At 38.5% G+C, this 26,301-nt stretch overlaps 6 protein-coding genes and 1 pseudogene across 6 annotated transcripts; 4 read left to right on the top strand and 3 right to left on the bottom strand.

The window, feature by feature from the left end:
* The first annotated feature begins 1,257 nt into the window (after nucleotides 1-1,257).
* LOC147278838 (endoribonuclease YBEY, chloroplastic-like) lies at nucleotides 1,258-5,560 on the top strand. Its single transcript, XM_086251547.1, has 12 exons — nucleotides 1,258-1,612; nucleotides 1,687-1,938; nucleotides 2,028-2,123; nucleotides 2,713-2,869; nucleotides 2,999-3,082; nucleotides 3,174-3,274; nucleotides 3,504-3,596; nucleotides 4,003-4,074; nucleotides 4,157-4,276; nucleotides 4,391-4,441; nucleotides 4,747-4,935; nucleotides 5,036-5,560. Exons 1-12 carry the CDS (start codon nucleotides 1,292-1,294, stop codon nucleotides 5,201-5,203), a joined length of 1,704 nt encoding a protein of 567 aa, XP_086107673.1. The 5' UTR covers nucleotides 1,258-1,291; the 3' UTR covers nucleotides 5,204-5,560.
* A 396-nt stretch (nucleotides 5,561-5,956) lies between these two features.
* On the bottom strand, nucleotides 5,957-10,731 carry LOC147278837 (early nodulin-93-like). The gene is made up of 4 exons (XM_086250483.1): nucleotides 10,436-10,731; nucleotides 10,056-10,117; nucleotides 6,440-6,515; nucleotides 5,957-6,297 (listed from the first exon to the last, which is right to left on the bottom strand). Exons 1-4 carry the CDS (start codon nucleotides 10,545-10,547, stop codon nucleotides 6,200-6,202), a joined length of 348 nt encoding a protein of 115 aa, XP_086106609.1. The 5' UTR covers nucleotides 10,548-10,731; the 3' UTR covers nucleotides 5,957-6,199.
* A 309-nt stretch (nucleotides 10,732-11,040) lies between these two features.
* On the top strand, nucleotides 11,041-13,322 carry LOC147278836 (pentatricopeptide repeat-containing protein At5g48910 pseudogene; annotated as a pseudogene).
* A 73-nt stretch (nucleotides 13,323-13,395) lies between these two features.
* On the bottom strand, nucleotides 13,396-14,982 carry LOC147278835 (profilin). Its single transcript, XM_086249774.1, has 4 exons — nucleotides 14,760-14,982; nucleotides 14,246-14,383; nucleotides 13,758-13,900; nucleotides 13,396-13,653 (listed from the first exon to the last, which is right to left on the bottom strand). The coding sequence occupies exons 1-3, from the start codon at nucleotides 14,880-14,882 to the stop codon at nucleotides 13,766-13,768; spliced, it is 396 nt and encodes a 131-aa protein (XP_086105900.1). The 5' UTR covers nucleotides 14,883-14,982; the 3' UTR covers nucleotides 13,396-13,653; nucleotides 13,758-13,765.
* Nucleotides 14,983-17,056: 2,074 nt separating this feature from the next.
* PFK6 (phosphofructokinase 6) lies at nucleotides 17,057-21,252 on the top strand. The gene is given in 14 exon segments (XM_086249625.1): nucleotides 17,057-17,300; nucleotides 17,424-17,470; nucleotides 17,568-17,607; nucleotides 17,772-17,834; nucleotides 17,929-18,066; nucleotides 18,193-18,351; nucleotides 18,475-18,528; nucleotides 19,118-19,186; nucleotides 19,270-19,399; nucleotides 19,571-19,833; nucleotides 20,358-20,406; nucleotides 20,511-20,665; nucleotides 20,856-21,025; nucleotides 21,027-21,252. Coding segments are annotated over 14 exon segments (1,467 nt in total). The 5' UTR covers nucleotides 17,057-17,198; the 3' UTR covers nucleotides 21,055-21,252.
* Nucleotides 21,253-21,644: 392 nt separating this feature from the next.
* AUR1 (ataurora1) lies at nucleotides 21,645-24,508 on the bottom strand. The gene is made up of 9 exons (XM_086249626.1): nucleotides 24,289-24,508; nucleotides 23,745-23,861; nucleotides 23,207-23,353; nucleotides 23,011-23,106; nucleotides 22,793-22,888; nucleotides 22,601-22,697; nucleotides 22,270-22,387; nucleotides 21,951-22,023; nucleotides 21,645-21,846 (listed from the first exon to the last, which is right to left on the bottom strand). The coding sequence occupies exons 1-9, from the start codon at nucleotides 24,322-24,324 to the stop codon at nucleotides 21,745-21,747; spliced, it is 882 nt and encodes a 293-aa protein (XP_086105752.1). The 5' UTR covers nucleotides 24,325-24,508; the 3' UTR covers nucleotides 21,645-21,744.
* Nucleotides 24,509-25,018: 510 nt separating this feature from the next.
* On the top strand, nucleotides 25,019-25,402 carry LOC147278832 (oleosin Ara h 15.0101-like). Its single transcript, XM_086250258.1, has one exon. The coding sequence runs from the start codon at nucleotides 25,019-25,021 to the stop codon at nucleotides 25,400-25,402; it is 384 nt and encodes a 127-aa protein (XP_086106384.1).
* Nucleotides 25,403-26,301: the final 899 nt, after the last annotated feature.

Raw genomic sequence — 26,301 nt, 5'->3', positions numbered from 1 at the left:
GATATATCATGAATGCAGATTTGTTAAACCGTTTATTAGATGAAGTTGGAAGAGGGGAGCTTCTAACTTTGGATCTTAAAAGTGTAGGGAAAAATGCTTTTACCCCCTTGACCTATCTATGTAAAAATATTTCTAATTTATATTTAAATTTAACTAGAAAAGAATAATATCATGTGTTAATTTATATTTAAATTTAAGGTTATTAGAAACCCTAATAACCTTAAATTGTAGAAAATTAAGTGGGAAAAAACATTCTTTTATAATAATGAAAAAATGACCAATTGCAACTTTAATTAGTTTAACTGTAATAAAGGTCACGTGGTGTAACTAATCAATGTGTTAGAATGTGGATGAATACTTTTATGCTATAGTATTAATAGCATCTATCCAAATTTTAACTTGTAAATTGATTACATTACATAATAGTAATACGATTATATATAATAGTTTTTGCTAAACCCGAATAGATCATATAACATATAGTCAACCAATATTTTGGATTACACTCTATGATTAGGAATGGTAGGACCAATATGCTTGACTTTCGGATACAAAATTTGTATCGTGATACCGATAGGTATATGTACCATGGTTGTGGAACATAAGGAGGCAATTAATAGGTGTAGAGCAAACAATTAACCCTTGAAAATCTGAAAGCCTTACGTGTCCAAATTTGTTAATTGTGGCAAGGCATTCCTCCCTTTTCTTTGGTGCGCATCAAAGTATAAACCTCAAGTTACTGTCAATTTGTCATTCAGAAAGCTACTCGTACATATTTTACCTCCTCAAATTTATAAAATCATAATTAAAATTAAAAGAAAATAAAAATTGATAAGTGAGAAAGTAAACCCGTCAATATATAAAGATTAAGACTCATATGCATCATGCAATGTCGGCATTGTAAATTTTGAACTTGAGCAACTTAGGACATGTGTCAACCACATATAAGAGATAGAGAAAGGAAAGAGATGGCAGATAAGAGACAGAGGCAATGGAAGGAGACAACAGATTTGAACTCTCTGTTTTCGAATATGTGCTTTTGTTTGGTAAATAAAGCCATTTTCACCATTGTTGTTTTGGTGCACGAAAGTAGAAGCATAAACATTTACCAAAAAGAAAGGAATGGAAAGGAAAAAATCTCACGTTACCGTCACTTTTGTCATTCACAAAGTGCAAAGTAACCAACCAACCAACCTGCAGTTACCACTCAATTTGTACTCCCTCAGCTTCGGGAGCTATAAAATGGTCCGCATGGCTCCTCCTCACCCTCCTCATCCCCTCCACCACTCAAATGGCGTGTTACGTCCCGCGCGCAGCAACCGCCACATCCCTCACCGCCATTCCCGCCAGAAACACCGCCACATCATTTCCTTCTTCCCCGAACGTACTCTCCCTCTCCAAAACGAACCGTTTCGATGTCTCCAAATCTTCTTGGAGATTCCACGCTCTGTGCGGAGACGAACGGAGATGTACTGCCGGGAGAATCTACGCAGTGCAGAGAGACTACCGGACGGTGTCGACGCAGCCAGCCACACAAGGCAAGGACAAGGCGCTCGAGCTCAATGTCAGCGTCTCCATCGAAGAAGCTTTGCCTGAAGATCCTGAAATCTTGGTACTCTTAACTCCACCACCACGTGTTTGTATAAAGGTTTGTTATAATGTAATAATGAATTTTGTTATATGCAGAGTATTGCAGAGTTGCTTCGTCTAAATGTCCCGATGGCAATGAAACAAGTGTTTGATGGTTTAAAAGATTCATCGTATAAAACAAGGGACATTGCCATAAGCGGTGTTGGTGGATTTGAGAGCGTCGAGCTTTCGGTTGTTCTCTGCAACGATGAGTCCATCAGAAAACTTAATAAAGAACGGAGAGGCGAGGACTATGCTACTGACGTTCTTTCAATGTCACAACACGTCCCTGATCTTAAGCTCCTCATTGTACTTACAAGCTCATTCGCTTTCTTCTTTGTTTGTTTGTTTTCGTTATGACATAAATGCTTGACGGCGTTTCATATGATTTTTTGCAGCTTATGTTGGGTGACGTTGTGATTTCTGTTGAGACAGCGGCAAGGCAAGCAGAGGAAAGAGGCCACACGCTTCTTGACGAGTTACGCATTCTCATGGTTGGTTTAAGATTTAATGTTTATATATTTCCAAGTTTGTTTTTATTGCTTTGGTGACATGAAATTTCTCATCCTTTATATGTCAGATCATGTTGATTGGATGTGTTGTTTTTGCCTTATAAGTTTTAGCACCCATGATTCTTGCTGATATCGATGTCCCATATATATGCCATTATGGCAAAAATTGCTGGTATCAGTGAACAGGGTGTTGTTGTCCTGTAATACCCACCAAAAAAAAAAAAAACAAAAGAACAAATTGCTAGTTTGTTTACAGTACATTCCTGATGTGAAATATTTTCCGTTCATATAATTACCCTTTCAGTGAGAGAAAACAACTGGCTTCGCTTGCCTGATTGTACTGCAGTACAAGTCTGTTGTTGGGCGAAATTTTCCGGTGAAGATTCAAGTATGAAGTATCTAGATGAATATTAATGTGTAATAATATGTTTAAACGCATAACTGTGGTGAGAGTGGGTGTGGTAAGGGTTAAGATTAGGCTAGATTCAGGGTTCAATTCCCTCTAACGTAACAAAAAAAAAAAAAATCACTGAACCATTCTGTCTCAAAAAATCACTGAACCTCCCTGCAGGTACATGGATTGTTACGTCTATTAGGATTTGATCATGAGATTAGCGAAAAGCAGGGTGAGCTTCTTTTAAAGAGTCTTGGGTGGAAGGGGAAAGGATTAATTCAGAGTGCATATGATTCCAAAACCCATGCAAAATCCCTTGAGGAGAAACCAAATGGTAATTTTATCTTTTTTCAGTTTCACATCCTTCTTTTGACCTTATTTTAATTTGTTAATCGGATAAATTCTGCATTCATTCTGTAGCTATAATTTGCTTATTTAAGTTTGTAATGAGATTTTTTTACAGGCAAATTGTCAAAAGACAGGAAGAGAGAAGGCAGCCTTCGATTTTATAAACCAAAGTTCAAATATATTTTCTGTGATATGGATGGTAAGTTCGGCTTAATGTCTTCTTATGAGTTCATTGTGTTGTGTTTTTGGCATATAATAATTGTTTTGTATTTGTTTTTTTGATATACAAGGCACCCTTCTCAACAGCAAAAGTTTAATTAGTCCAACAACTGCCAAGGCTCTCAAAGAGGTCTCATCAAGGGGTGTGAAAATAGTGATAGCCACCGGAAAAGTAAGAACATCTTTTTTTATTCATTATCAGGAGTTCAGGACATATACAGATATACTTGATTTGTGTTTTTATATATCTTGGCCAATATAAATTTTACTTATTTTGATTACTCTGTTTTAGTAACTCTGTTATTCTTTTGTTCTACTTTTGCTCTAGTATTACTTCTTATATTACTTCTTCATAGTGCTGATTCAAAAATCTTCTAATTGTTGATAATTCTTTGGAACAGACTCGTACAGCTGTGATGAACATTTTTAAGATGGTAGATTTAGCCGGAAAAGATGGCATTGTTTCAGAATTTTCTCCTGGGATCTTCTTGCAGGTTTATCTGTTCTCCTTCGCAAGTTTCATTCTAAGCATGTTACTAAGTTGAATGTGATGAACAAAGAACTGTATGCATGTGTCAGAGACACGCTTACTCTTTTGTTCAGAATCTTTTCAAGTTTTTACATTTATATACCATGGCATAATTTTCTCACTTGTATATACCCAAGAACCTTATTGTAACACACTCAACTTGCTACTTGCATTACGTTTAGATCTAGATGTTTCTTGTTCTTTCTTTTGTAAGCTTGATAACCATAGTGAAGTGTGGTACCCATTCCTATTCCCTCTTAAACATTTCCATGTTCTTTGATTGTTGCAAATATGTCTTAGAACTATTTCTTGTTTCAGCCTCGGGATGTTAGTACGTGTTGTCCTTATTGTCTGCCTCTACTTGATTCCAGGGACTGCTTGTATATGGTAGGGAAGGCCAGAATATCTTTAGAAAGAATTTAGATCCAATTGTCTGCAGAGAGGTAATACCTTGATGAGGCAAGAATTGCATTGTTTTATTGTAAATGTGATCGAACAAAAGACGATATGGCTCTTTATGTGCAGGCATGTCTCTACTCTTGGGAGCATAAGGTTCCTCTTATTGCATTCAGCAAGGATCGTTGCTTAGCTCTGTTTGATCACCCCATGGTTGACTCACTACATAATACATATCATGAGCCAAAGGTGCCAAAGATTAACATTTCATCATGCTCGTAAATATTCTTTTATTTCCTGAGATTCCCCCCTCCCTTTCCCCCTTTGTTTTACATATGTTTTACATGGGAAAGATATTTCCAGGTGGAGATCATGCCTTCAGTTGAACATCTCTTGGCTGCTGCTGACGTACAGGTATGGTACTAATTGCAATTAGCTTTGCTTATTAGGACTTTGCTCAATTTTTCTTGAGGAGTAAAATTTTCATATAATAAGTGTATACATCTATTGTCTCTATTTCTCATCACGTGATCATGTGATCAGAGAGATAGAGACAATAGGTATATACACCTATGATATGTGTAAGTTTTTCTCATCTTGATTAAGTTTTTTCATAGGGGCATTCAGTCTAGCCTCTCTAATTGATACCACTTGGTCTCAACTGTAACAACATGATTAAATTAACATATTTATTTTCTTGTTGCTTTTGGTTCATACAGAAACTGCTCTTCATGGACACTGTGGAGGGAGTGAATAATACTTTGAGGCCATACTGGTCAGAAGCAACTAAAGGTCGTGCCACAGTTGTTGAAGCTGTGCCAGCACAGCTTGAAATTCTTCCCTCAGGAATCTCAAAAGGGGGTGGAGTAAAGATGCTGCTGGATCATTTGGGAGTCACTCCAAAGGATGTAAGGGCCAACAGAGTCATTCTCCTGTGTTCTTGTTTTAGCCCAATTCTAATCGTATTATGATTTTGATCCTGTTTGATTCTGACGACTTATTCTTTAGATCATGGCTATCGGGGATGGAGAAAATGATGTTGAGATGCTTGAGCTGGCTTCTTTGGGCGTTGCTCTTAGTAATGGATCGGCGAAAACAAAAGCTGTGGCTAATGTAATTGGTGCAAGCAATGACGAAGATGGTGCAGCTGATGCAATCTACCGGTATGCATTTTGAGCTTCAGTTCACAGTCTTCAGTTTAGACTCCATTATTGTCTGTCAAAAACAACTACTGCAAGGACATTCGTGGTGTTTCTTGAATCTTGACCCTATATCTTCTCGGGGTCTATATTTACTTCAGTTTGGGTGTATCTCTACTTTTCTTTGCTTGTCTGTTCGGTTTATGGGTTGGTCCTTGCTCGGGTTGGGCTTGTTTGTTCTCCTTCTCGGGGCCCTTGGCTCTCTCTGTGGGCCTGGCCTTTTTTCTCTTTGGGGTTGTGGAATGAATTCCAGTTGACAAAACAATTAAGGAGATTCGTTGTAATTTGTAAATATATTTTCTGAACTTTACAGTGTATATATGTCTATTTCTCTTATTACGAGTCTACATTGTCGTTTAAGAATAAATAACGGATGTATATATCTTATATATCACTCTCATCATATGATCACCTGATAAGGGAGACAAACGCAATGAGTGTCGCGCCCGTTATTTTACTCAGTTCATATCTAGCTTATATAGTTATATCCAGTAAAAAGAGGACCCAATAATTTTTCTAAAAAGAGAGGAGGCTTCATTTTCTGAATGGATAGATTAGTACATAAAAGGGAAGAAAATGTGTTTATCATCATATCCTTTGTATTCAAATAAGAAATTGATATTTTAACCCAGAAGATAGCAAATAGCAAGTATTTTACGAATCAATTGGCAAGATCTACAGACTTCTGGCATAATTATAGTTTCACTGAAATGAAGCAATGCACAGTAAGTTCAGTAACAAACTGAAAACCTTGGTACTTCTTTGCAATACAAATATGGCCACAAAATGATTTCACAGTTTTGATTCTTGAACCCCAGCATTAGTAAAAAGGATACTGTTCTTCCTTTGCTAACGAAAAGAAAAGGAGGAAGGGAAATTACAGTATCAATACACAAAACAGACTCCTCTGCTCAGCAGTGTTAGGCACACTATAATGTGCCATGACAACGTTTTGAGTTACAGTTGCATGATATCAGGGCTGGCGTCTCAAGGAATGTTGCAATTGGGCATTTCTTCTGGCACACTCTAAGATAGTCTTATCAGCAGTGATGAAGTATGCAGCAATTGTTGCTGTTCATCAAGTAATGATACATGTTAAATTTTCCATGGCTAGGACAAACTTCTTCATGGGTTATATATCATAAATTGCCCCATAGCTAGAATCTATGTACAACGCATGCAAATATGCAATAACAAAAAATTTAAATCATACCAGCAGATATGATGAGTGCTTGAGCAGTATAATTGAGGTTATGCTTTGCCCAAGGCAGCACACGAACAGCAACCAACTGGGAATATGAAGAACAAGTAAACAGTAATCATCAAACAATGAAACCAAGATGCCAAGATCTGCCTTCAATCCACGAATACAAAAAGAGAGTATGCAAAAGAATAAAAGACAGTGCACAAGGCACTCGATGCAAAATCCGGAGAGGGCAAGACCTATACGTCGCCATTCCCCTGTTTCTGGAGAGGCTGTTTCTGCAACTCAAATCAGCAAAGACCAAGTTTGGAGCAAGTCTGCACCAAGGCACAGCCTCCAACATGATAGTCTAGAATACTTAGCTCACCAATGACACAAAGATTTTAACGACAAAATTGTAGGACTTTTTCATTCTCACAGACGACTGAGCAATTTATTTGCACTCCATTTGGACATCAAAATTGTTGTTAATTTGGCTCGCATTTGAAGATTTCCTGGTTCATGGGGGATTTCCATGGTATTCTAGGATGAAGTTAGGAGTCCAAATAGGTGTTGGAAGGTTATTAATTCCTGGTGCGTTTTGGACTTCATTTTGGGCAAGTTTTGAGGTTTTCCTTGTGTATAAAGGAAACTTATTTCCTACTCAAAGTTAACTTTCTTCCTACTTTATCTAGGATTGTAATATAAGGCCTATGGTTATAAATAGGACCTTAGGGGCTTAGAAAAATGTGAGAGAATCAGATTAGAGTGAGCAAGTCCTTAGGATTCTTGGGAGGCACACAATCTAGAATTGGTGAGATCAAGATTAGGTAATTAATCTTGGGTGAGAGATCTAGGGTTTTGGGAAACACTTTGTGAAAGGGTGTACAAGAGATTTGGGGATTGGGTTATGTGATTTAGTCCAATTGTAATCTTAATACTTATTATTCTCATAGTGAAGAACGGAGATCTCTCCCGGGGACGTAGGCAGGAATTTTGCCGAACCTCGTAACAAATCTCGGTGTGATTGTGTGTGCTTGTTGGTTTATTATTTTCTGTTTTCTTGGCTGTGTTTGTTATTTATCTTTCATCGAATTATTGCTTGTACGCCGTGAAGGTGGGAATTAGGATTTAATTCTCAAACTACATCAACAAGTGGTATCAGAGCCAGGTTTCGTGTTCATCGATCGTGGTTCCGTGTTTATCGATCGAGGGTAGTTTGTCATGGCAGCGGGAAGTAGTGGTGTTTCATCCTTTAAGGTGGAGCAATTTGATGGAAGAGGTAACTTTACTCTATGGCAAAAGAGAGTGAAGGATGTCCTAGTTTCGCAAGGCTTGGCACGCGCCTTGAAGGGAAAGGAAGTAGGAAAACCGGCAAAGATGACAGATGATGACTGGGAAGACTTGGAGTGCAGGTGTGTGAGCACAATTCGGCTTTATATTGCTGATAATATTATCAACAATATAGATGAAGATTCTGCCCCGGAATTGTGGAAGAAACTAGAAAAGCTTTATTTAGCTCAGAAGTCTATGGCCACAAAGTTGAATCTGAAGCGGGACATATATAAGCTGAAGATGGAAGCGGGTGCAAATCTCATGGATCATATGAACGTGTTCAAAGGACTGCTAAATCAACTCGAAAGAGTTGGGGTAAAGATTGAGGAAGAAGATCGAGCCCTCTTACTTCTAACCTCACTTCCTGATACATATGACAACATAGTGGATATCTTCTTGTATGGTAAGGATACACTGAAGATGGAGGAGGTCGAGTCAACTCTCTTGTCTAGTGAAAGGAGAAAGAAAGTTGAGGATAAAGATTCCTTGTTTGTTGCTCATGGTCAAAGAGGAAGGCAAACTACCAAGGGTTCTAGTGATAATAGCAAGGCTAGATCAAAGGGTAGTGGTAAGGGCTGGCAGTGCTACAAGTGCAAAGAGTGGGGACACATAAAGAAGGACTGTCCGACTTGGAATAAGAAGGATGGTCATGGCTCTACAGCGGTAGCAGACTATAATGAATCTGGAGAACTTCTCACAGTCTCTATAGGTAACACTTCTTCTCATGGTGATTGGATATTGGATTCGGGTTCTACTCACCATATATGCTCTAGGAAAGAATATTTTGAAAAGTTTCAAGAATCAAAGGGAGGATCTTTCTCTTTGCCTGACGGGTCCAAAGTTGACGTCATGGGGGTTGGAACGGTGAAGATCAAGATGTTCAATGGGGTGGAACATACTTTGGGTGGAGTCGCTTATGTCCCAAAGCTACAAAGGAATTTGATATCCTTGAGTAGGTTGGATTCCAAGGGCTACCTGGTTTTGATAGCAGGTGGAGTCATGAAAATTACTCATGGAAGCATGGTCCTAATGAAGGGAGAGAAGTGTGGTGGTTTATATCGTTTGATAGGAACTCAAACCTCGATGGTTGGTTGGAAACGAAATGCACAAGAAATCAAGCGCTTGAGGAAGGTCTCGTTTGCGGGTACAGCAGAGACGGTTGTGACATGTTTCCAAGGTTCAAACGATGGTGAGAAAGGAGATCCTACTGGAGGAGGGGGTGAATCGAGGCCCCTCTTCGGTGCTAACCGGTAATTGGTTACACGATGCAGCTGCACATAGGTATTGGCCGTGCGAATCAAGGGTGGACCATAGTTTCTTGATTCGAGTTATGTGTAGTTGGTACAAGGTCAAGGCCAATGGTATTTGGTGCAAGGTAATTTGCATGATATGCTCGCCAAGGTGGAGATTGTTGTTAATTTGGCTCGCATTTGAAGATTTCCTGGTTCATGGGGGATTTCCATGGTATTCTAGGATGAAGTTAGGAGTCCAAATAGGTGTTGGAAGGTTATTAATTCCTGGTGCGTTTTGGACTTCATTTTGGGCAAGTTTTGAGGTTTTCCTTGTGTATAAAGGAAACTTATTTCCTACTCAAAGTTAACTTTCTTCCTACTTTATCTAGGATTGTAATATAAGGCCTATGGTTATAAATAGGACCTTAGGGGCTTAGAAAAATGTGAGAGAATCAGATTAGAGTGAGCAAGTCCTTAGGATTCTTGGGAGGCACACAATCTAGAATTGGTGAGATCAAGATTAGGTAATTAATCTTGGGTGAGAGATCTAGGGTTTTGGGAAACACTTTGTGAAAGGGTGTACAAGAGATTTGGGGATTGGGTTATGTGATTTAGTCCAATTGTAATCTTAATACTTATTATTCTCATAGTGAAGAACGGAGATCTCTCCCGGGGACGTAGGCAGGAATTTTGCCGAACCTCGTAACAAATCTCGGTGTGATTGTGTGTGCTTGTTGGTTTATTATTTTCTGTTTTCTTGGCTGTGTTTGTTATTTATCTTTCATCGAATTATTGCTTGTACGCCGTGAAGGTGGGAATTAGGATTTAATTCTCAAACTACATCAACAAAAATCCATAGATGTTGAGTTAATCATGTTCCAGTAAACTATGAAGGTAATACCAACAAGTTTAAGAAGATAACCCACAATGGCATGAAACAAACAGACAGTAGCAGATAGTAGGAAACGAAGACTAGGATTCAGGTTTGTTCAATTCATAGTTATACAAACTGCCAATTTGTAACGAAGAAATAAAATTCTAAAACAAAAATTTTATTATGAGTGCAGCACAACACATACTGTAGGCACCGCGGTGACAACACCCGCAATCGAAGCGGCCTTGAATCCTTCACGAACACCCTCTGCAGATTATGGAAATGCTAACTGACATTAGCCATTGCCACATGAGTTACTTATCACATTGAAATTCCATTCAATTAAACATGAACAAACCAAATTGTCCGCTTAATTGATCTCTGAGCAAACTCAGACACCAAAATTTACAATTCAATTCAGCTAAACTTAAACAAGAATTTCCAAATGTTACCGATTCTCAGAAACTCAAAACAATTAGTTAATCAATCAATCAATCAATTTTAATCAAACAGATACTCCGATGAAACCCAATCTGATCGAGGATAAAAGTTAATGAAGGATTAATTAAGATAATGAAACCTAACCTTGGGTGCAGTGTTTGGCTCTTAAGATCTTCTGGTCTTCAGCAGGCGAAGGAATCACGAAAGCTTTTCTGTGGTTGATCGACATGTCCCTCATTTCTGATGGAATTCCCATTCTGTCCCGTCCTGCAAATTCACTCGGTTGCAGACACCACGTTTAATCAGAGACGGAGAGAGAGAGAGAGAGCAGGTTTTTTATATCAAGTAAATCTCAGGACTGTGACTCTGTGTGCGCCGCTTCCTCTGTGACTGCCACGTTTTTCTTTTCCTTAAATAACTCTCGCACGCTTTCTGGCTCCTTATCCCTAACAACAGTAACAAGTCATTCTTCTTCAATCAACAAATCACAATTTTACTTTATGTTGTTAAATTATGATTAATTTCTCATTATAAGAAAATAGTGCTCCGTGAAACTCCGATTATTAATCTAACCAAAATAAATAATATTACATTTATTTATTGTTAGAAACTTAGAACTTAGAAGTTAGAAGTTAGAAACTTAGAACAATACAAAAGAATGAAAGATGAAAAGAAAGAGATTAAAACTTAAAATCTTATTTTTATAGGTAAATTGAAATATCATGTGCCACATTTGGTAATTAGTAACCGAGTCGGAGACTGAGTCGAAACCACCCTGGCTCTTCTTTACCCGCACAACCACCCCAAGCTCACTCACCTCCTCCTAAGATGCACCGCCCGCCTTACCATGCGCCACCTCTACCAAATCCAAGCCCAAGCGACCACCAACCCAATCCCCTCCATCGACCCCAACCTCATTGCCGTCAAGCTCATCGGCGTCTGCGCCAACTTCGCCAACATTCGCCACGTGGCGCTCATTTTCAACCACTACCTCACGACCCCGAACATCTTCGCCTACAATTCCCTCCTCAAAGCCTTTGCTCAAAACAATGACTGGCAACATACCATCTATTACTTCAATTACCAGTTGGGTTCGCCAGATGCTCCAAACCCAGACGAGTACACCTTCACTTCTGTGCTCAAGGCCTGCGCTGGCCTTGGCCAACTGACTGAGGGAGAGAAAGTTCACTGCTTTGTCACTAAATATGGGTGCGAGTCGAATCTGTTTGTTAGAAATTCGCTTACCGATATGTATTTCAAGGTGGGTAGTTTTGGGATTGCCCAGAAGCTGTTTGATGAGACGGGTGTGAGAGATGTTGTTTCGTGGAACACTTTGGTTTCTGGGTATTGCTCGAGTGGGCATGTGGATAAGGCCAGGTGGGTGTTTGACGGCATGGTAGAGAAGACTTTGTTTTCTTGGTCTACTATGATCAGCGCGTATTCGAAGGCCGGCGAATTGGGGGAAGCTCGGTGGCTTTTCAATGAGATGCCGGAGAGGAATGTGGTTGCTTGGAATGCGATGATTGCCGGGTATGCACAGAATGAGAAGTATGCTGAGGCTATTGAGTTGTTTAGGCAAATGCAACAATGTGGCTTGGCGCCAAATGATGTTACGCTTGTTAGTGTGTTGTCTGCTTGTGCTCATCTTGGTGCGCTTGACTTGGGGAAGTGGATTGATAGGTTTATAAGACAGAGTGGGATGGAGTTGGGTCTGTTTTTGGGGAATGCATTAGCTGATATGTATGCCAAGTGTGGCTGCATAACTGAGGCTAGGCTGGTCTTCAATAAGATGCATGAGAGAGATGTGATCTCTTGGAGTATTATCATAACTGGGTTGGCTATGCATGGCCATGCTGATGAAGCTTTTGGGTGTTTTGGTAAGATGATTGAACATGGTGTGAAGCCAAATGATATTACTTTTATGGGGTTATTGACAGCATGTACTCATGCTGGCTTGGTTGATAAGGGGCTTGAGTATTTCCATATGATGGACAAAGCATATGGGATCCTTCCCAAGATTGAGCATTATGGGTGTGTGGTTGATCTTCTCAGCCGCGCTGGTCGTCTTGTTAAAGCAGAGGAATTGATCAACTCAATGCCTATGAAGCCCAATGTTATAGTCTGGGGTGCATTGCTCGGTGGTTGTCGGATTTACAAGGATACAGAGAGAGGAAAACGCGTCGTCCAGCACATTCTTGAACTAGATTCCGACCACTCTGGAAGCTATGTTTATCTTGCTAATGTATACACTTCAATGGGTAGGCTGGATGATGCAGCAAAGTGCAGGTTGAGGATGCGAGATAAAGGCGTAACGAAAACACCTGGCTGTAGTTGGATGGAGGTGGACAACATAGTTCATGAGTTCTTCATGGGAGACCTATCGCATCCTCAGTTGGACAAGATATACTCAATGATTAGAGAACTGAGGAAGAAAATGAAGCTAGCTGGGTACAAGCCAAAGACAGATCTGGTTCTCCATAATATAGATGAAGAAGAGAAAGAGGATGCTTTGTCGGTTCATAGTGAGAAGCTGGCCATTGCATTTGGGCTTATTAGCACCAGTCCAGGAAGTACAATTCGGATTGTGAAGAATTTGAGAGTTTGCAATGACTGTCATGATGCAACAAAGATAATCTCTAAGATCGTTGAGCGAGAGATTATTGTGCGAGACCGCAGCCGCTTCCATCATTTTAAAAATGGGAAGTGTTCTTGCAATGACTACTGGTAGAAAGTACCCAGAAGCCCAAGCCTGAGTTACTCCAAAGCTTCTCTAATATAAAATTCAAATTCTTTGCATAATGAATTGTAAAGGAAAACTGGAAAGAACATGGCTGGATTAACAGTTTCATTGCTGCCTCTGCCTCCAAACGAGAACCCTATTATGCAGGCGGACCCCAATTTATTTTGAATTGTTTTTTTCAACGTGTCCGAGGAAATTGCCATTTTTACTCTGAAAACTAAATTATGAAAAGATAATTTAACGTGATGATCACTACTTCCCACTCACAAATGTTTCGATGTTTACCTCTCAGAATCTCACTTTTGTATAATGAGGCAATGTTATGAACTGTTTAGAGGCAATCGTATCTTTCATCCAACTCGTGTTCTTTATGGAACAAAACTACATAACCTTTCATTCTAGGCATCCAATAGATGACAACTCCAATTATATATTCTTTCCAGACAAGGAAATGAAATAACTCAGGAAAAAAATTGTAAAACTAAGACACTATAATTCACAAAGACAATCCACATCCAGAGGTCCCAGAATGCAAGATCGATGGTTCATACATATATCCATCACATTCCAAGCAGCAACAACTTTGTTCTCACACCAATTATGCCATAACTTCAAATAGTAACTGTACTCAAAAAAGAAAAGAAAAAAGCAGAGTTAATTTCAGTTAATGCAAGCTCCCTCTCAAGGAAACCATGAAAGAAAACAACAAATTAGGGGGGAAAATACCAGAGCAATTACAGCCCCTGCTCAACAAGGTAATCGCCAAGCCTTTCGACAACCATGTTGCACTGCCCTGGAGTCATAGGCTCATCATATATACCAAAGAGCAAGGCTTGATTGGTCTTCTTAATAGTAATCCCACCAGAGCCCTGATATATCAGACACATTAAGTCAATAGAAATACATAGTCATAAACAGTCAAACATCTATCACTAGAAGCAGCATGATATGCTTTCAAATTCAGCTCAAATCTTTAGTGTTTTCTTATTCATCATCGAGTTTCTCCACCACAGCGAACCCCAGTCACTATCTTCTGACACAAAAGCATATGTAATATCTGACACTAAAATGAGCATGAGCAAGAAAAATATGCAGTCACTGGATAAAGCACTTCTGTATGATATACCATTTCTGAATTAAGCGAAAAGTTATGGCAGTATCTAAATGCATTACATGGGTAAACTTTGTGATATAGAAGAATGCTAAAACATCACCTTCTTTCCTCGAATCACAGCACCTGCTTCACCCTGGATCACCATATACTTGGTCCCACCTAGGAATAAGCCAGTTGGGGCAAGCGTCCCGGGTTCCTCGAAATCTTTCAAAATGGCAGCTATTTCTTCAGGCTTAAACTACAACACCAACCAACCCAAGAACGCTGGTGAACAAAAAATTCAGCAAGAAAACAACCATATACAGAATATCCAACAACAATCGCACACATAATAAACCAAGCAATTTGTTCTAAGTGGTAAACAAATCAAGTATCGGATTCAAATCATGAACCGATTACTCCGATTCTCAGATCAATAACCACAAAAACACTTCTATTCAACTTAATCTACTTGTTTTCAACTAGAAAAAACTCATATGCATGTCGTTGATCAGATCACACACAAATTGACCAAACCTGTTAGCAAATAAAGCTACATATACGATCAAGATCCAGTAGAAGAAGTAAATCTGAAACTTGAACTACGGCTTCTAAAAGAAAGGGACTGAACGAACCTGAGGGAAAGTGGCGCTCTGAGACCAAACGGTGCCGTCTTGCCCGATGATTGCCGCGGCGGTGAGGCGGTTGCCGTCGATATCGCACATCAAGTGCTCGTCGACGTACTGCTTCCACGACATCGTTTTGTCTTCTTCGTTTGGTTGATTCACTGCGTTTGCGCTGTGGGAGGCTGCGTTTGCGTTTCTAGAGCTCAACGAGAATGGAAGGTGCGAAGATCTTTGAGAGATAAAATGGCTTTTTGTAATAATATTGGTGCCTCTTGCTTTTCTAAGACGACAGCTCTATTGTCAAGGTACACTACACGTGGCGTCACCTGAGTTGTCCTTTCATTTTTATTTTCTGTTATTATTATTTTTTTACCGGGGCCAAGTTCTAGACGACTATGTGAGGGCCGCAACTTTAAACTACGGGTCCAATACTATTATTGGGCCAAACCAATAAAGTTTAAATAATTATTTGGGCCAAGATCAAACCATTTCTTTGAAAAAGCCCGCAACTTTGCATTGAACTTTTTTTTTTTTTTCATTGAAATGAAATTATAAAATATTTAGGCTAAATGACACTTTTAGTCCCTGTATTTTTATAAAATTTTCATTTTGGTTCTATATTTTTATTTTTGACAATTTTGGTCATGTACTTTCTATATGATAGCAATTAAATCTAAATAGTTAACATCATTTAAATTATTGATGGAAAATTCGACATGATAGCACATGCTTCACACATGAGTGACATTTTGAATCTTCTAGTCCTTATTAATTGCGTATAAGGGCGAGTATAAGCTTATATAGGCATCCAAGTGGAGTAAGATGTCTGAAATATCACTCAGATATAATGTACATCGAATTTTACATCATTAATTTAAATAAGATTAACGATTTAGATTTAATTGCTATCGTATTAAAAGTACATAAGTGAAATTGCCAAAATTAAAAGAACATAACTAAAGTAAAATTTCATGAAAGTACAGGTAACAAAAGTGTCATTTGGCCAAATATTTATTTTGAAGCTCATGAAAATGTGAAATATTATTCCTCCCAATTTGTTGTTAAGCTCAAGTTTGAACGACAACATGAATAGAATAATTGCAACTTACCTTCTCCAATTGAAGTAAATTTTTGATATTATTGTAATAGTGTCATATTGTGTTATTAATCAAATTATCATAATATGTGTGTATATATTAATAGGTTTTATTACATTTTACACACCTGAATTTTGAGCTCAATCTCATTTCACCATCTAAAAAAAAATTATGTCAATTTACCACCTGAATAAAAAATTTGTTGTAATGTACCACCTCTGACTCATTTTGTCTAAACTTTTGTTAAAAATAAAGATGTTTTAGTATTTTCAAGTCAGTTTTTTATTGTTTCAAAGTTGATAAAATGTAAAAAAAATCATTTTTTTTTTCTAACAATAAGAACTTAAAAAAGACTAAAACACTCTTATTTTTAACAAAAATTTAGACAAAATTAGCCAAAAATGGTACATTGCAACAAAGTTTTCATTCATGTGGTAAATTGGTATATTTTTTTGTGGTGAAATGAGATTGAATCTAAAGTTCAGACGGATAAAATATAAAAAACTTTATTAATATTATACTTTAAAAATATAAATTTGTCTTTTATTTATATTATAATACGTTAATTAATAACACTACGCAGTAATGCTACTTACTCCAAATACAGATATTTTCCCTCTGATTCGTAGCCTTCTTTATTTTCTGATATGAAGCAAATAAAATTTCATTGAAACTGTGGGAAACAGGATGCGAAATTGCATATTTGCATGTAATTTTAAACCCAGCGACAAAAGCACACGATTCTCATACCACTATCTTTTTTTTTTTTTGGCCACTTACTCATACCACTATCTTTAAATAAACCAATAGTGGCCAAAAAAAAAAAGAAATCCTTAAATAAACCAATGAAAAACCAGGTACCAGTATTAAGCCCCGCCACCAGTTTTTCACGCAAATCCTCACAAAACGCCGCCGTTTACCGAATTTCCATATTCCGCCGACGCCAATAATTTCCCGCCACCTGTTTTCACTAACCATGATATCGTTCCAAGTTTCCAACTGTGCTGCTGATGTTGACAGAACGCATATCAGAAAGTAAAACGCGTTTGTATTGTACCGACAGTTCAATCACACCATCAACAACAAACGACGTCGCTTTCCGCATCACGTGCCGTGATCATTCTAGACTAGAAAGTGATCATTCTAGACTTTCTAGTTCAAGACTTCAAGTCACTACTCACTACCCTCGCGGGGGGAACTATTCCGAAATATAAATACCCGCAGACTTTATCCAATTTACAATCCACCCACCATCCCTCTCTGTCCGAACCGTATTTTCGATTTCGTTTCTGCTTCAATTCCATTTCATCACAGAATCTACTTCGCCGAGTTATTGAAATCCAGAAGAGCAATGGCGGTTTCTGTAGATTTGAAGATGAAGGTCGTCAAAGGCGAGGCTGGTTACGTGCTCGAAGATGTCCCTCACCTCTCCGATTACATCTCCGATCTTCCTGTAATTTTCTCACTCTCAACCTCTTTTACTTCGCTTAATCGGAGTTTTGTGTTTGCATTGTTGTTGTTGTATAAACAATTTCTTGATTTAATCGATTTTGGGGTGTGTTTGGTTGCTTTGCAGACTTATCTCAATCCATTGCGAACCAATCCTGCTTATTCAGTTGTCAAGTACGTACAAATTTTCCAGAACAATGATTTCTGCTTTTACTTTGCTTTGTATTTTAATACAATACAATGACTCTTTATGACCCAACCTTTTTTTTAGGCAGTATTTTGTTAACGTGGATGATTCTGTAGCTCAGAAGGTAACATTCCAACAATTTGCCTTTTTTTTTTGGATCTCATTCTTGTAAAATTTCTGTCCTGTTCATACACTTTTAGCTGAATTATATGTGTCAAAATTAGCATTTGTTATATATATGTGAGCTCTATGTTAAAACCAGAAATGGGTTGCTTCTATCTTTTACAGATTGTTGTTCACAAGGATAGTCCAAGAGGGACACACTTCCGGCGAGCAGGACCACGCCAAAAGGTGTTGCATTTTTTTTCTGTCTAGAAGCTGTTGAAGTAGTAATACTATGAAATGTGCATTGTATTTGTAGTGACGTGCATTGTATTTGGTTCAGGTGTATTTCGACTCGGACGAAGTACATGCGTGTATTGTAACATGTGGGGGTTTATGCCCTGGACTCAACACGGTGATCAGGGAAATCGTGTGTGGACTTTATCACATGTATGGCGTCAACAAAGTTCTTGGGATACATGTGAGTAGTTATATTGGCATATGCTTGAGGTTCAATATGTTTTGTAGTTTTGTTGTGACTGGTTGTGGTGAGATTTTTTGAGGTTCAATATGTCTCACGAACAAATTCTGTATTGACATGCATCAGGGAGGATACAGCGGTTTCTATTCCAGAAATACTGTTGCCTTAACACCCAAGGTTGTCAATGACATCCACAAACGTGGTGGTACTATCCTTGGGACATCACGAGGAGGCCACGATACCTCGAAGATAGTTGACAGCATTCAGGATCGCGGAATTAATCAGGTAAGGGTTAGTTTTTCTCAAGTATCATTCTGCATGATATTTGTTATATATCGTAGATTCAAACATAATAGTTTATATCCCAGGGCACAGATGGACTATCATGGCATGCTTTTTGTGGTACAGGTTTACATAATTGGAGGTGATGGAACTCAAAGAGGAGCAGCTGTCATATTTGAGGTAAAATTACTCTCCACTAGAGTATGAAATTGTGATGCCTTCTCAGAATGGTGGAATGTGATATGCATCCATTGCTAGATGTAAACCTTACAGTTTATTACTGAGGCTGCCTTAAATTGATTACTGGGGCCCAATGTTAAAGGATTTCCTGTTACAGAGTCATAGAGGTAGAATAGGTTAATTAGTGCATATACCTGTATACATGCTCTGTATTTGAGACTTGTCTTTTTTGCATCCCTTTGTTTTAACTCTCTCTCTCTCTCTCTCTCTCACTCTCTATCTATCTCTTTGTTTTATCTATCTCTCTCTCTCTCACTCTCTCTCTTTGTTTTATCTATCTCTCTCTCTCTCTCTCTCATTTAGTTCATGGCTTTACATTAAATTTGTAAAAAAGAAAAGAAATAACTCATCACTATTCTTATCTATCTATTTGTAAAAAAGAAAAGAAATAACTCATCACTATTTCTTATCTATCTATCTCTCATTTAGTTCATGGCTTTACATTAAATTTGTAAAAAAGAAAAGAAATAACTCATCACTATTCTTGTGTCTTAGCCATTCTTAAAACATTTTACTTCTCATTTTGCAGGAAGTTAGACGGCGTGGCCTCAAAGTTTCTGTTGCTGGAATTCCTAAAACCATAGACAATGACATTCCGGTACTTCTTATACAGAACATATGATCTACTTTTAATTTCTGCTTTTTGTTGCTTCATGTGGTATTTTTATTTTCTTGACTTAGGTTATAGACAGATCCTTTGGCTTTGATACTGCGGTTGAGGAGGCTCAACGTGCCATTAATGCAGCCCATGTTGAAGCTACAAGTATTGAGAATGGTCTTGGTGTTGTGAAGCTAATGGGACGCTACAGCGGTAAAGATCTCATTTTATGTCTATATTTGTATTCTTCAATGTCACACAAATAGAGATGCTAATGGTTTAAATTTATCGGGAAAAAAATTACTGCATTTAGATTTTTGTGCTAGTTATGTTTTGATACCAACCTTATACAGCTTTCCACTTATTCTGGAATTTCTGATGCAGGTTTCATAGCTATGTATGCTACACTTGCCAGCCGAGATGTGGACTGTTGTTTGATTCCAGAGTCCCCCTTCTATCTTGAAGGAAAAGGTGGACTTTTTGAGTACATTGAAAAACGACTCAAAGAAAATGGACATATGGTTATTGTGATAGCTGAGGGAGCAGGACAGGATCTTCTTGAAGAGAGCTTATCCATGAACCAGCAAGATGCTTCAGGAAATAAACTACTTAAAGATCTTGGGTTATGGATATCTCAGAGGATCAAGGTATCACTTGCAATCCCCCCTCCCCCCTTTTTTTAAGCCATTTACCATTAACCATTAACCCAACATCTAAAGTTTGATAACCCATTTTCTATAAAGTTCCAACAAGTTGATCATTTCCACGGGGATAGAAACCTCTGCAGCTGCACAGCATGGTGCAAGTTTCTGTTAAAAGTTATGCTAAGTAACTGTGATATTGTTAGCAAGGATAACATGGTGTGATACCAGAAATGCCATATCATTTATAAGTACTATTTTTCCCCCTCTTACTATATGCATAATATCAAGCTTTTATTGACTCAGAAAAGTATCTACGGTCATAAAAGTTCCACTTCATTCTATTCATCTGGGTGGAATTTGAATTAAAAGGTTTTTTTAAAAGCTAAGGAAATCAAGCTCTGTTTCTCCATTTCCAAGTATCTCATCCTTGACGCCAACTGAGTTTTTAGTAGTTGATGTGGATATCTTACTAATGGATCTGTTTAAATTTCCTTTGTCTGATTAACCCTTGTTTGCTTCTGTTTCAGGATCACTTTGGAAGACAACAAAAGATGGCCATTACTCTTAAATATATAGGTCGGTGCCCCTAGATTGGCCTCCTTTAATTGTTTCTTTTCCCCATTCAAAAGTTCACCGAAATAAATAAGCAATAGAGTCTAATCAATCAAATTGCTTGCCAGATCCTACATACATGATCCGGGCTATTCCAAGCAATGCAGCTGACAATGTCTATTGCACACTCCTTGCTCAAAGTGCTGTTCATGGAGCAATGGCAGGGTACACAGGCTTTGTAGTTGGGCCTGTCAATGGAAGACATTCGTATATTCCATTTAATGTAGGTTTTCCATCTCTTATATAGTTATCCTTTCTTTTACAAGTTTTTTGCTGACACACCTGAATGGTGGAGGCTTCTATCTTCAACTACATCTTTTTATATATCTTGCTATATGCAAATAGAATTTTCGGTTTGACAGTATGAAATTAAAGACTCACTAGTGATGATCTGGTTGATTCTTGATATACAGCATATCACCGAGACACAGAACAAGGTTGTGATTACTGATAGGATGTGGGCACGACTCCTTTCTTCAACCAACCAGCCGAGCTTCTTGACCCCCAAAGACGTTGCTGAAATCGAAAAAGAGGAAGAGCCTCCAACTCAACTTTTGGAATCAGAAAATTGTAGAGATAGCAAGTACTAAAAACATTCCTAGCATGACATGAACATACATGAGACTGTTTTATTCAGCACCTTCTGTTATAATCAGCAGTCAGGTTTTGTTGATACCCTGTTTTACTAGGTTTGCTTGTTGTACTGAAAAGATGTATTGGTTGCTTCAGTATTTCGGGTTACGATGTCCACTTGGTATCGATGGCCACGGTGACTGAGATGTCATATGATTGGGTAACTGGTTTCTGTTTCACGGATTTGCACATATATGAGACAACTGTGTTCTGCTGGATCAGTTTTTATTTTTTCCCCTTTGATTTTTGGCCGTTTCTTTATTATGCTTTCATTTTAGAAGATGTGCCCCGATACAAGTTGGCTAAGAATTTAAAAAAAAAAAAAAATGTGGTGATTGATACAAGTTGTCTTATATATCAGCTTTAATATTAACAAGTATTCTTATTAGCCACATATCAACTCAATGAACAAATTAGAACTATTCTTATTAACAGACAATTTTTTTCAATCAATAGATTCATACAAGGAATTTGTTAATATCAACTCAATGAACAAATTAGAACTACTCTTATTAACAGACAATTTTTTCAATCAATAGATTCATACAAGGAATTTGTTATACAGCCGACTACTAGATAAATTTTTAGATGCTCCAGAAAAAAAAAAAAAAAAAAATTGCTGCCATTATCTCTCCATTGGATATTGATCGATATATCTGGCTAGGCAAATTAAATCTTATATACGCCAGAGGGCTCTGCATTTTGAATGATCCATGGATGTTCTAGAAGCTTGTGTAATGGCAGGCGTTGAGAAGAATCCTTGACAAGCATCTGTAATTAAAAAAAGTAATAAAATTCAGGCATCACTAATAACTCTTTATTTTGAAGCAACAAGAAAATACTCGAATGGAAGTGCAAAGCATGAGAACAAAAACCTGACTAATAAGGTCCTTTGCAGAAGAAGAGACAATTGGTTTAGGCGGGAACTTAAGATCCACTTGCACAATCCTGTGAAGACAAATAGCAGAGCCATACATGATCATATTAGGCATGTACTATATAGATCGTATTAGTACTTTCAGTATGACCATAAAGCCACTGCATTCAATTTCACATGCTATGCACACTACAACAAATATCTTTTTCATTTATGGAAAACTTGCATCTCTTTGTTCTTGGTTTCATAATGTTTCATTATGTGATAATGAAAGCTAATTTTGTCAACTTTAAATCAATTTACAATCCACACCATACCTTCTATATGTGTCTGAATGCTCCTTGGCCTCAAAGGGAGGGACTCCATAGAGAAACTCATAGCACAGGACACCAAGGCTCCAGATGTCCACACTTGCATCATGTTCTACGCTCTCCACTGTTTCACAACCATGGAAGTGTTAGTGAGGTAGATAATAGTTGTGTTTTTGCAGAACAATCTTGCAAATGATTTTCCACAAAAGTTCTCTTTGACACAACAATAAGAAATACATGTGAAAGATGATCAATCCGGACAGACACTGTTTCATAAGCATGAAACCAAATATATGGTAACACAGCGTGGTAGAAAACATTTGAGTAGGACACATACCCATCTCAGGAGGGAGGTAATCAAGAGTGCCACACATTGTCCGCCTGCGGTTGAATGTGTGCACCGACCACCCAAAATCTGCTATCTTGAGTTCACCCTGACAAAGAAGATCCACATTGACTTGGTAAACACCGAATATCATCATTAACAAATTAAAAGGAAACATATAATAGCATGGATGGCAGTCAGTACCTGTGCACCAATGAGAAGGTTCTCTGGTTTGATATCTCTGTGAATTACATGCTTTCCATGACAGTATATAAGGGCCCTGGCCAACGATGCAACATACTGCCCATGTGCCACATGCATACACATCAGGAATCAGGATTGCTAGTCGTATATAAGGTGACATGAAAGTTTGACACAAGCGAAAAAGAAAATGAATTCAGACACCACATAAAAGAACTTACAGTGGCAGCACGTCTTTCACTGAAGTATTTACACTTCTGTAGTTCCTTGTATAGTTCACCTTTGGCGGCATATTCTAATATCAAATAAACTCGTTTCTGCAATAATTACATAGTCCAGAGGTAAGGTTAATACATATTGCTTCGACCAAGACAAGTTTAACTTGTTACAAACATAAGTGGCTTATGAACACTATACCTGATCGTAGAAGTAGCCGTAAAGGCGTAAAATATTGGGATGTCGGAGATGGCTCTGTATTTCAACTTCCCGGCGAAGCTGATGTTCCACCTGAGACTGTTGCAGCTGGCTCTTGAAGAGGACTTTAAGTGCCACAATGTGATTGCTCTGTTCCAGGCATACATATAAATCAAATTGGGTACACAATTTACGGTAGGGGCAAGCATTCAGTACTTCATTTGCTTGCTAAAATTATATAAAAGTGATTAGAATATCAACACCTAACTACCTAAGTATAATTAAGCTACAGAAAACTATGGGATCCTTTGGGTCACAGAAAACATAAATATAATCTTTGCAACAACCAAAAAAACTACAGATCTAGAATGAAATGCAAGTCGACAGTTATAGAAGCTTAATTCCTTGACTAAACAAACATGTAAGATGCTATAATTAACAAGAATTGAACAAAAGTACCAAAAAAACTGTAATAGTAGCTGAAAAAAGAAGAAGAAGCAAAATTTGCATAATGCATGCTCATAAAGAATGAGGGACAGACCCGTTTCTCTCTTGCCAAATAGACGTGACCAAACTTTCCTCGGCCGAGAGGCTTTCCAATGTCGAAATCATTGAGCGTCCATCTTTTTGTCTCCGTTGCTGAAACCTCCGAAGAAGCCTATTCAAAGTTTCAAACCAAACCAAACCCAATTTTAAAATCCTAATATTATCTACAAGCAATCACCAATTAGCCCTTTAAACCCTAGAAAATCGAAGCTAATTGACAATCAACTGAAGCCCAAATTACTGAATTTTCGAATCATAAAATCTCTAGAGTCAGAGAGGCTCGAATTCAAATTTTAATAAAGCATTCTCGAAAATCACAAATACCCAGATGAATTCTTATCCTTTTGGAGCCATTCAGGTTTTCTCGACATCAAAGAAACAGTTTTCTTAATGGAAAAACCAAAAAACACATTTCAGTCGCAGAGAAACAAACCAAAGAACCGAAAAGCAAGAAAAGAAAACCCTAGCATTCGAATTGAGGGACTCAAACCAAAAGGCTACGAAATTGAAACACGAAAGGGGTTTTCTTTGATTCTCACCTTCTCTTGGGGTGGGTTCTCCGCAGCAATCGCCATGAGAGAGAGCGAAGGGAGAGAGAGAGAGAGAGAGAGATAGGAAGAGAGAAAAGATGAGAGGGAGAAAAATATTGAATGAAGGAAAGGAACGCTAAAGAGGGGCTTGTAATAAGCACTTCTCAACGGTCGAATCCTCGTGTGTCGCCACGTGGTTCATCCCGCTCTGGCTCTCTCTAAGATTTTCAAAATTTAGGGCGCAATCTACTGTTTGCCGTCTAGCTTTATCGTTTATGAATCTTCCTGGGACCGACGAGATCAACGGTGTAGAACCATCCAGTTTTTCCAGAAAAAGCAGGTGAGCTTGCCCGGTTTCTTTATTTGTCTGACGAACGTCTTTGGGGAGCAAGGCTACAATCACCTTGGCAGCGACAGGTTGAACCATGACAGCTTCCCAAATCGACGCCAGCTGGCCGGTAAAGACATGGTCTTTCTTCTTCTTTGTTTGAGTCGGTGATGTAGACCGCCACCTGTGCTGCCATGTATTCACTTCTGCAGACGTGTTCGCATTCAGAAACTCAAACAGTCAAACCCCATGCAACCGACCGAGACACCACCGTGCCACGTCACATCAAGACGTCATCCCCAAACCTTCTTCTCCTTATAATGGAATCCCGGTATCAGTATCCCATCCTTCTTCACTATTTCACACAGTTCACGATTTTCAATCAATCAGAACCGTCGATCTTGATCGATCATGGCAGCGGTAACCCATCATCGGAGTAAGCCGGATGAGCGAGCCATGCACACAGCCTCAGCCCTATCTTCACGCCAGAGTAGTACTGCCAAGTTCTTGACGGCAGGCGCGATTGGAACCACGCTCTTAATCATGTCCGGGTTAACTTTAACCGGGACAGTGATGGCCCTGATCATGGCCACCCCAGTCCTAGTGGTGTTTAGTCCAATTCTAGTCCCGGCTGGGATAGTCATGTTCCTGGCAGCGACTGGCTTGGTCTTCTCCGGCGGATGTGGCGTGGCGGCAGTGACGGCGTTGTCGTGGTTATATAGATACGTGTCTAACTACGTGGCTGCGAAGAAAAGGGCCCACGCGTATGGACAGTTCATTATGCTTGGTGTGTGATAATTAATTGTGGGTGTAATAAACTGTGCGTGTGTGTACGTTGTTTCTGTTTGAATGTATGCATGAACTCTGTAATAACTCTGTGGTTTGGGGTGTTTTTGTTGATAAAATTAATAAAACTCCTTTATTGTTCTGCGTTCATAGCCTGTGTTGTGTGCTTGTGAGACTAATTGTTCTGGTATTTGCTGGTTAATTTTGTACAAATTAAGTACCCCTCCCAGGTTTGTTACATTTTCAATTCCTCCGTAAAGTTTTAATTTTTTTTTTTTACAATTTAAGTCAATATCAACTATATATTGCCAAACTTTATTTAGGTTAATCAAACGGTCAACCGTTAAACGGTGACACCGCATGCATTGAAGTTTTTTTCTTTTTTTTAGTGAAAATCCATTTGATATTATTTGAACAATAACAACTAGATAATAATCTAGAAATAGAACTAAATAGAAAGAGGGTTTGAGCAGGGTGGATATGCATAAAAATGTGAGAGCTAGAGAGAGAGAAAGAAAAAGAATGGGAGAGCTAGAGAGAGAGAGGGAGAGAAAGAAGAAGGGTTTGAGGGGGTGGATCAGGATCAGGAGATGAATGGAAGAATGAGAGAGAGAGTAAAAAGATAAAGGGGTTTGATGGGGGTGGATCTGCAGAAGTAGAGGGGAGGGGAGAAATTCAATCCTCTATACGTGTTGAGTCCACATCAGCTGAAAGGACTCATAAAGAGTTACACGTACATATTAATGGTTACCAACTAGTACTAGCTAGCTACACTGTTAATCTTGTCCGGGCTAACTTTAACCGGGACAGTGATAGCCCTGATCATGGCCACCCCAGTCCTGGTGGTGTTTAGTCCAATTCTAGTCCCGGCTGGGATAGTTATGTTCCTGGCAGCGACTGCTTTGGTC

The sequence above is a fragment of the Dryas octopetala genome, chromosome 7 (genome assembly GCF_963921425.1).
Source record: "Dryas octopetala chromosome 7, drDryOcto1.1, whole genome shotgun sequence".
NCBI classification, from domain to species: Eukaryota; Viridiplantae; Streptophyta; class Magnoliopsida; order Rosales; family Rosaceae; genus Dryas; species Dryas octopetala.
This window is presented reverse-complemented; position numbering and strand designations above follow the sequence as displayed.

Coding starts and splice junctions, on each gene's coding strand:
- LOC147278837 (XM_086250483.1), bottom strand. CDS start 10,547: ATGGGAATTCCATCAGAAATGAGGGACATGTCGATCAACCACAGAAAA. Junction 10,118..10,435: donor AGCCAAACACTGCACCCAAG/GTTAGGTTTCAT, acceptor CATAATCTGCAG/AGGGTGTTCGTGAAGGATTC. Junction 6,298..6,439: donor AGCACTCATCATATCTGCTG/GTATGATTTAAA, acceptor CTTGATGAACAG/CAACAATTGCTGCATACTTC.
- LOC147278832 (XM_086250258.1), top strand. CDS start 25,019: ATGGCAGCGGTAACCCATCATCGGAGTAAGCCGGATGAGCGAGCCATG.
- AUR1 (XM_086249626.1), bottom strand. CDS start 24,324: ATGGCGATTGCTGCGGAGAACCCACCCCAAGAGAAG. Junction 23,862..24,288: donor AGAACCCACCCCAAGAGAAG/GTGAGAATCAAA, acceptor AACTTTGAATAG/GCTTCTTCGGAGGTTTCAGC. Junction 23,107..23,206: donor ACGGCTACTTCTACGATCAG/GTATAGTGTTCA, acceptor TAATTATTGCAG/AAACGAGTTTATTTGATATT.
- LOC147278838 (XM_086251547.1), top strand. CDS start 1,292: ATGGCGTGTTACGTCCCGCGCGCAGCAACCGCCACATCCCTCACCGCC. Junction 2,870..2,998: donor CCTTGAGGAGAAACCAAATG/GTAATTTTATCT, acceptor ATTTTTTTACAG/GCAAATTGTCAAAAGACAGG. Junction 3,597..4,002: donor CTCCTGGGATCTTCTTGCAG/GTTTATCTGTTC, acceptor ACTTGATTCCAG/GGACTGCTTGTATATGGTAG.
- LOC147278835 (XM_086249774.1), bottom strand. CDS start 14,882: ATGTCGTGGAAGCAGTACGTCGACGAGCACTTGATGTGCGATATCGAC. Junction 14,384..14,759: donor AGAGCGCCACTTTCCCTCAG/GTTCGTTCAGTC, acceptor TTGGTGTTGTAG/TTTAAGCCTGAAGAAATAGC. Junction 13,901..14,245: donor CTGTGATTCGAGGAAAGAAG/GTGATGTTTTAG, acceptor CTGATATATCAG/GGCTCTGGTGGGATTACTAT.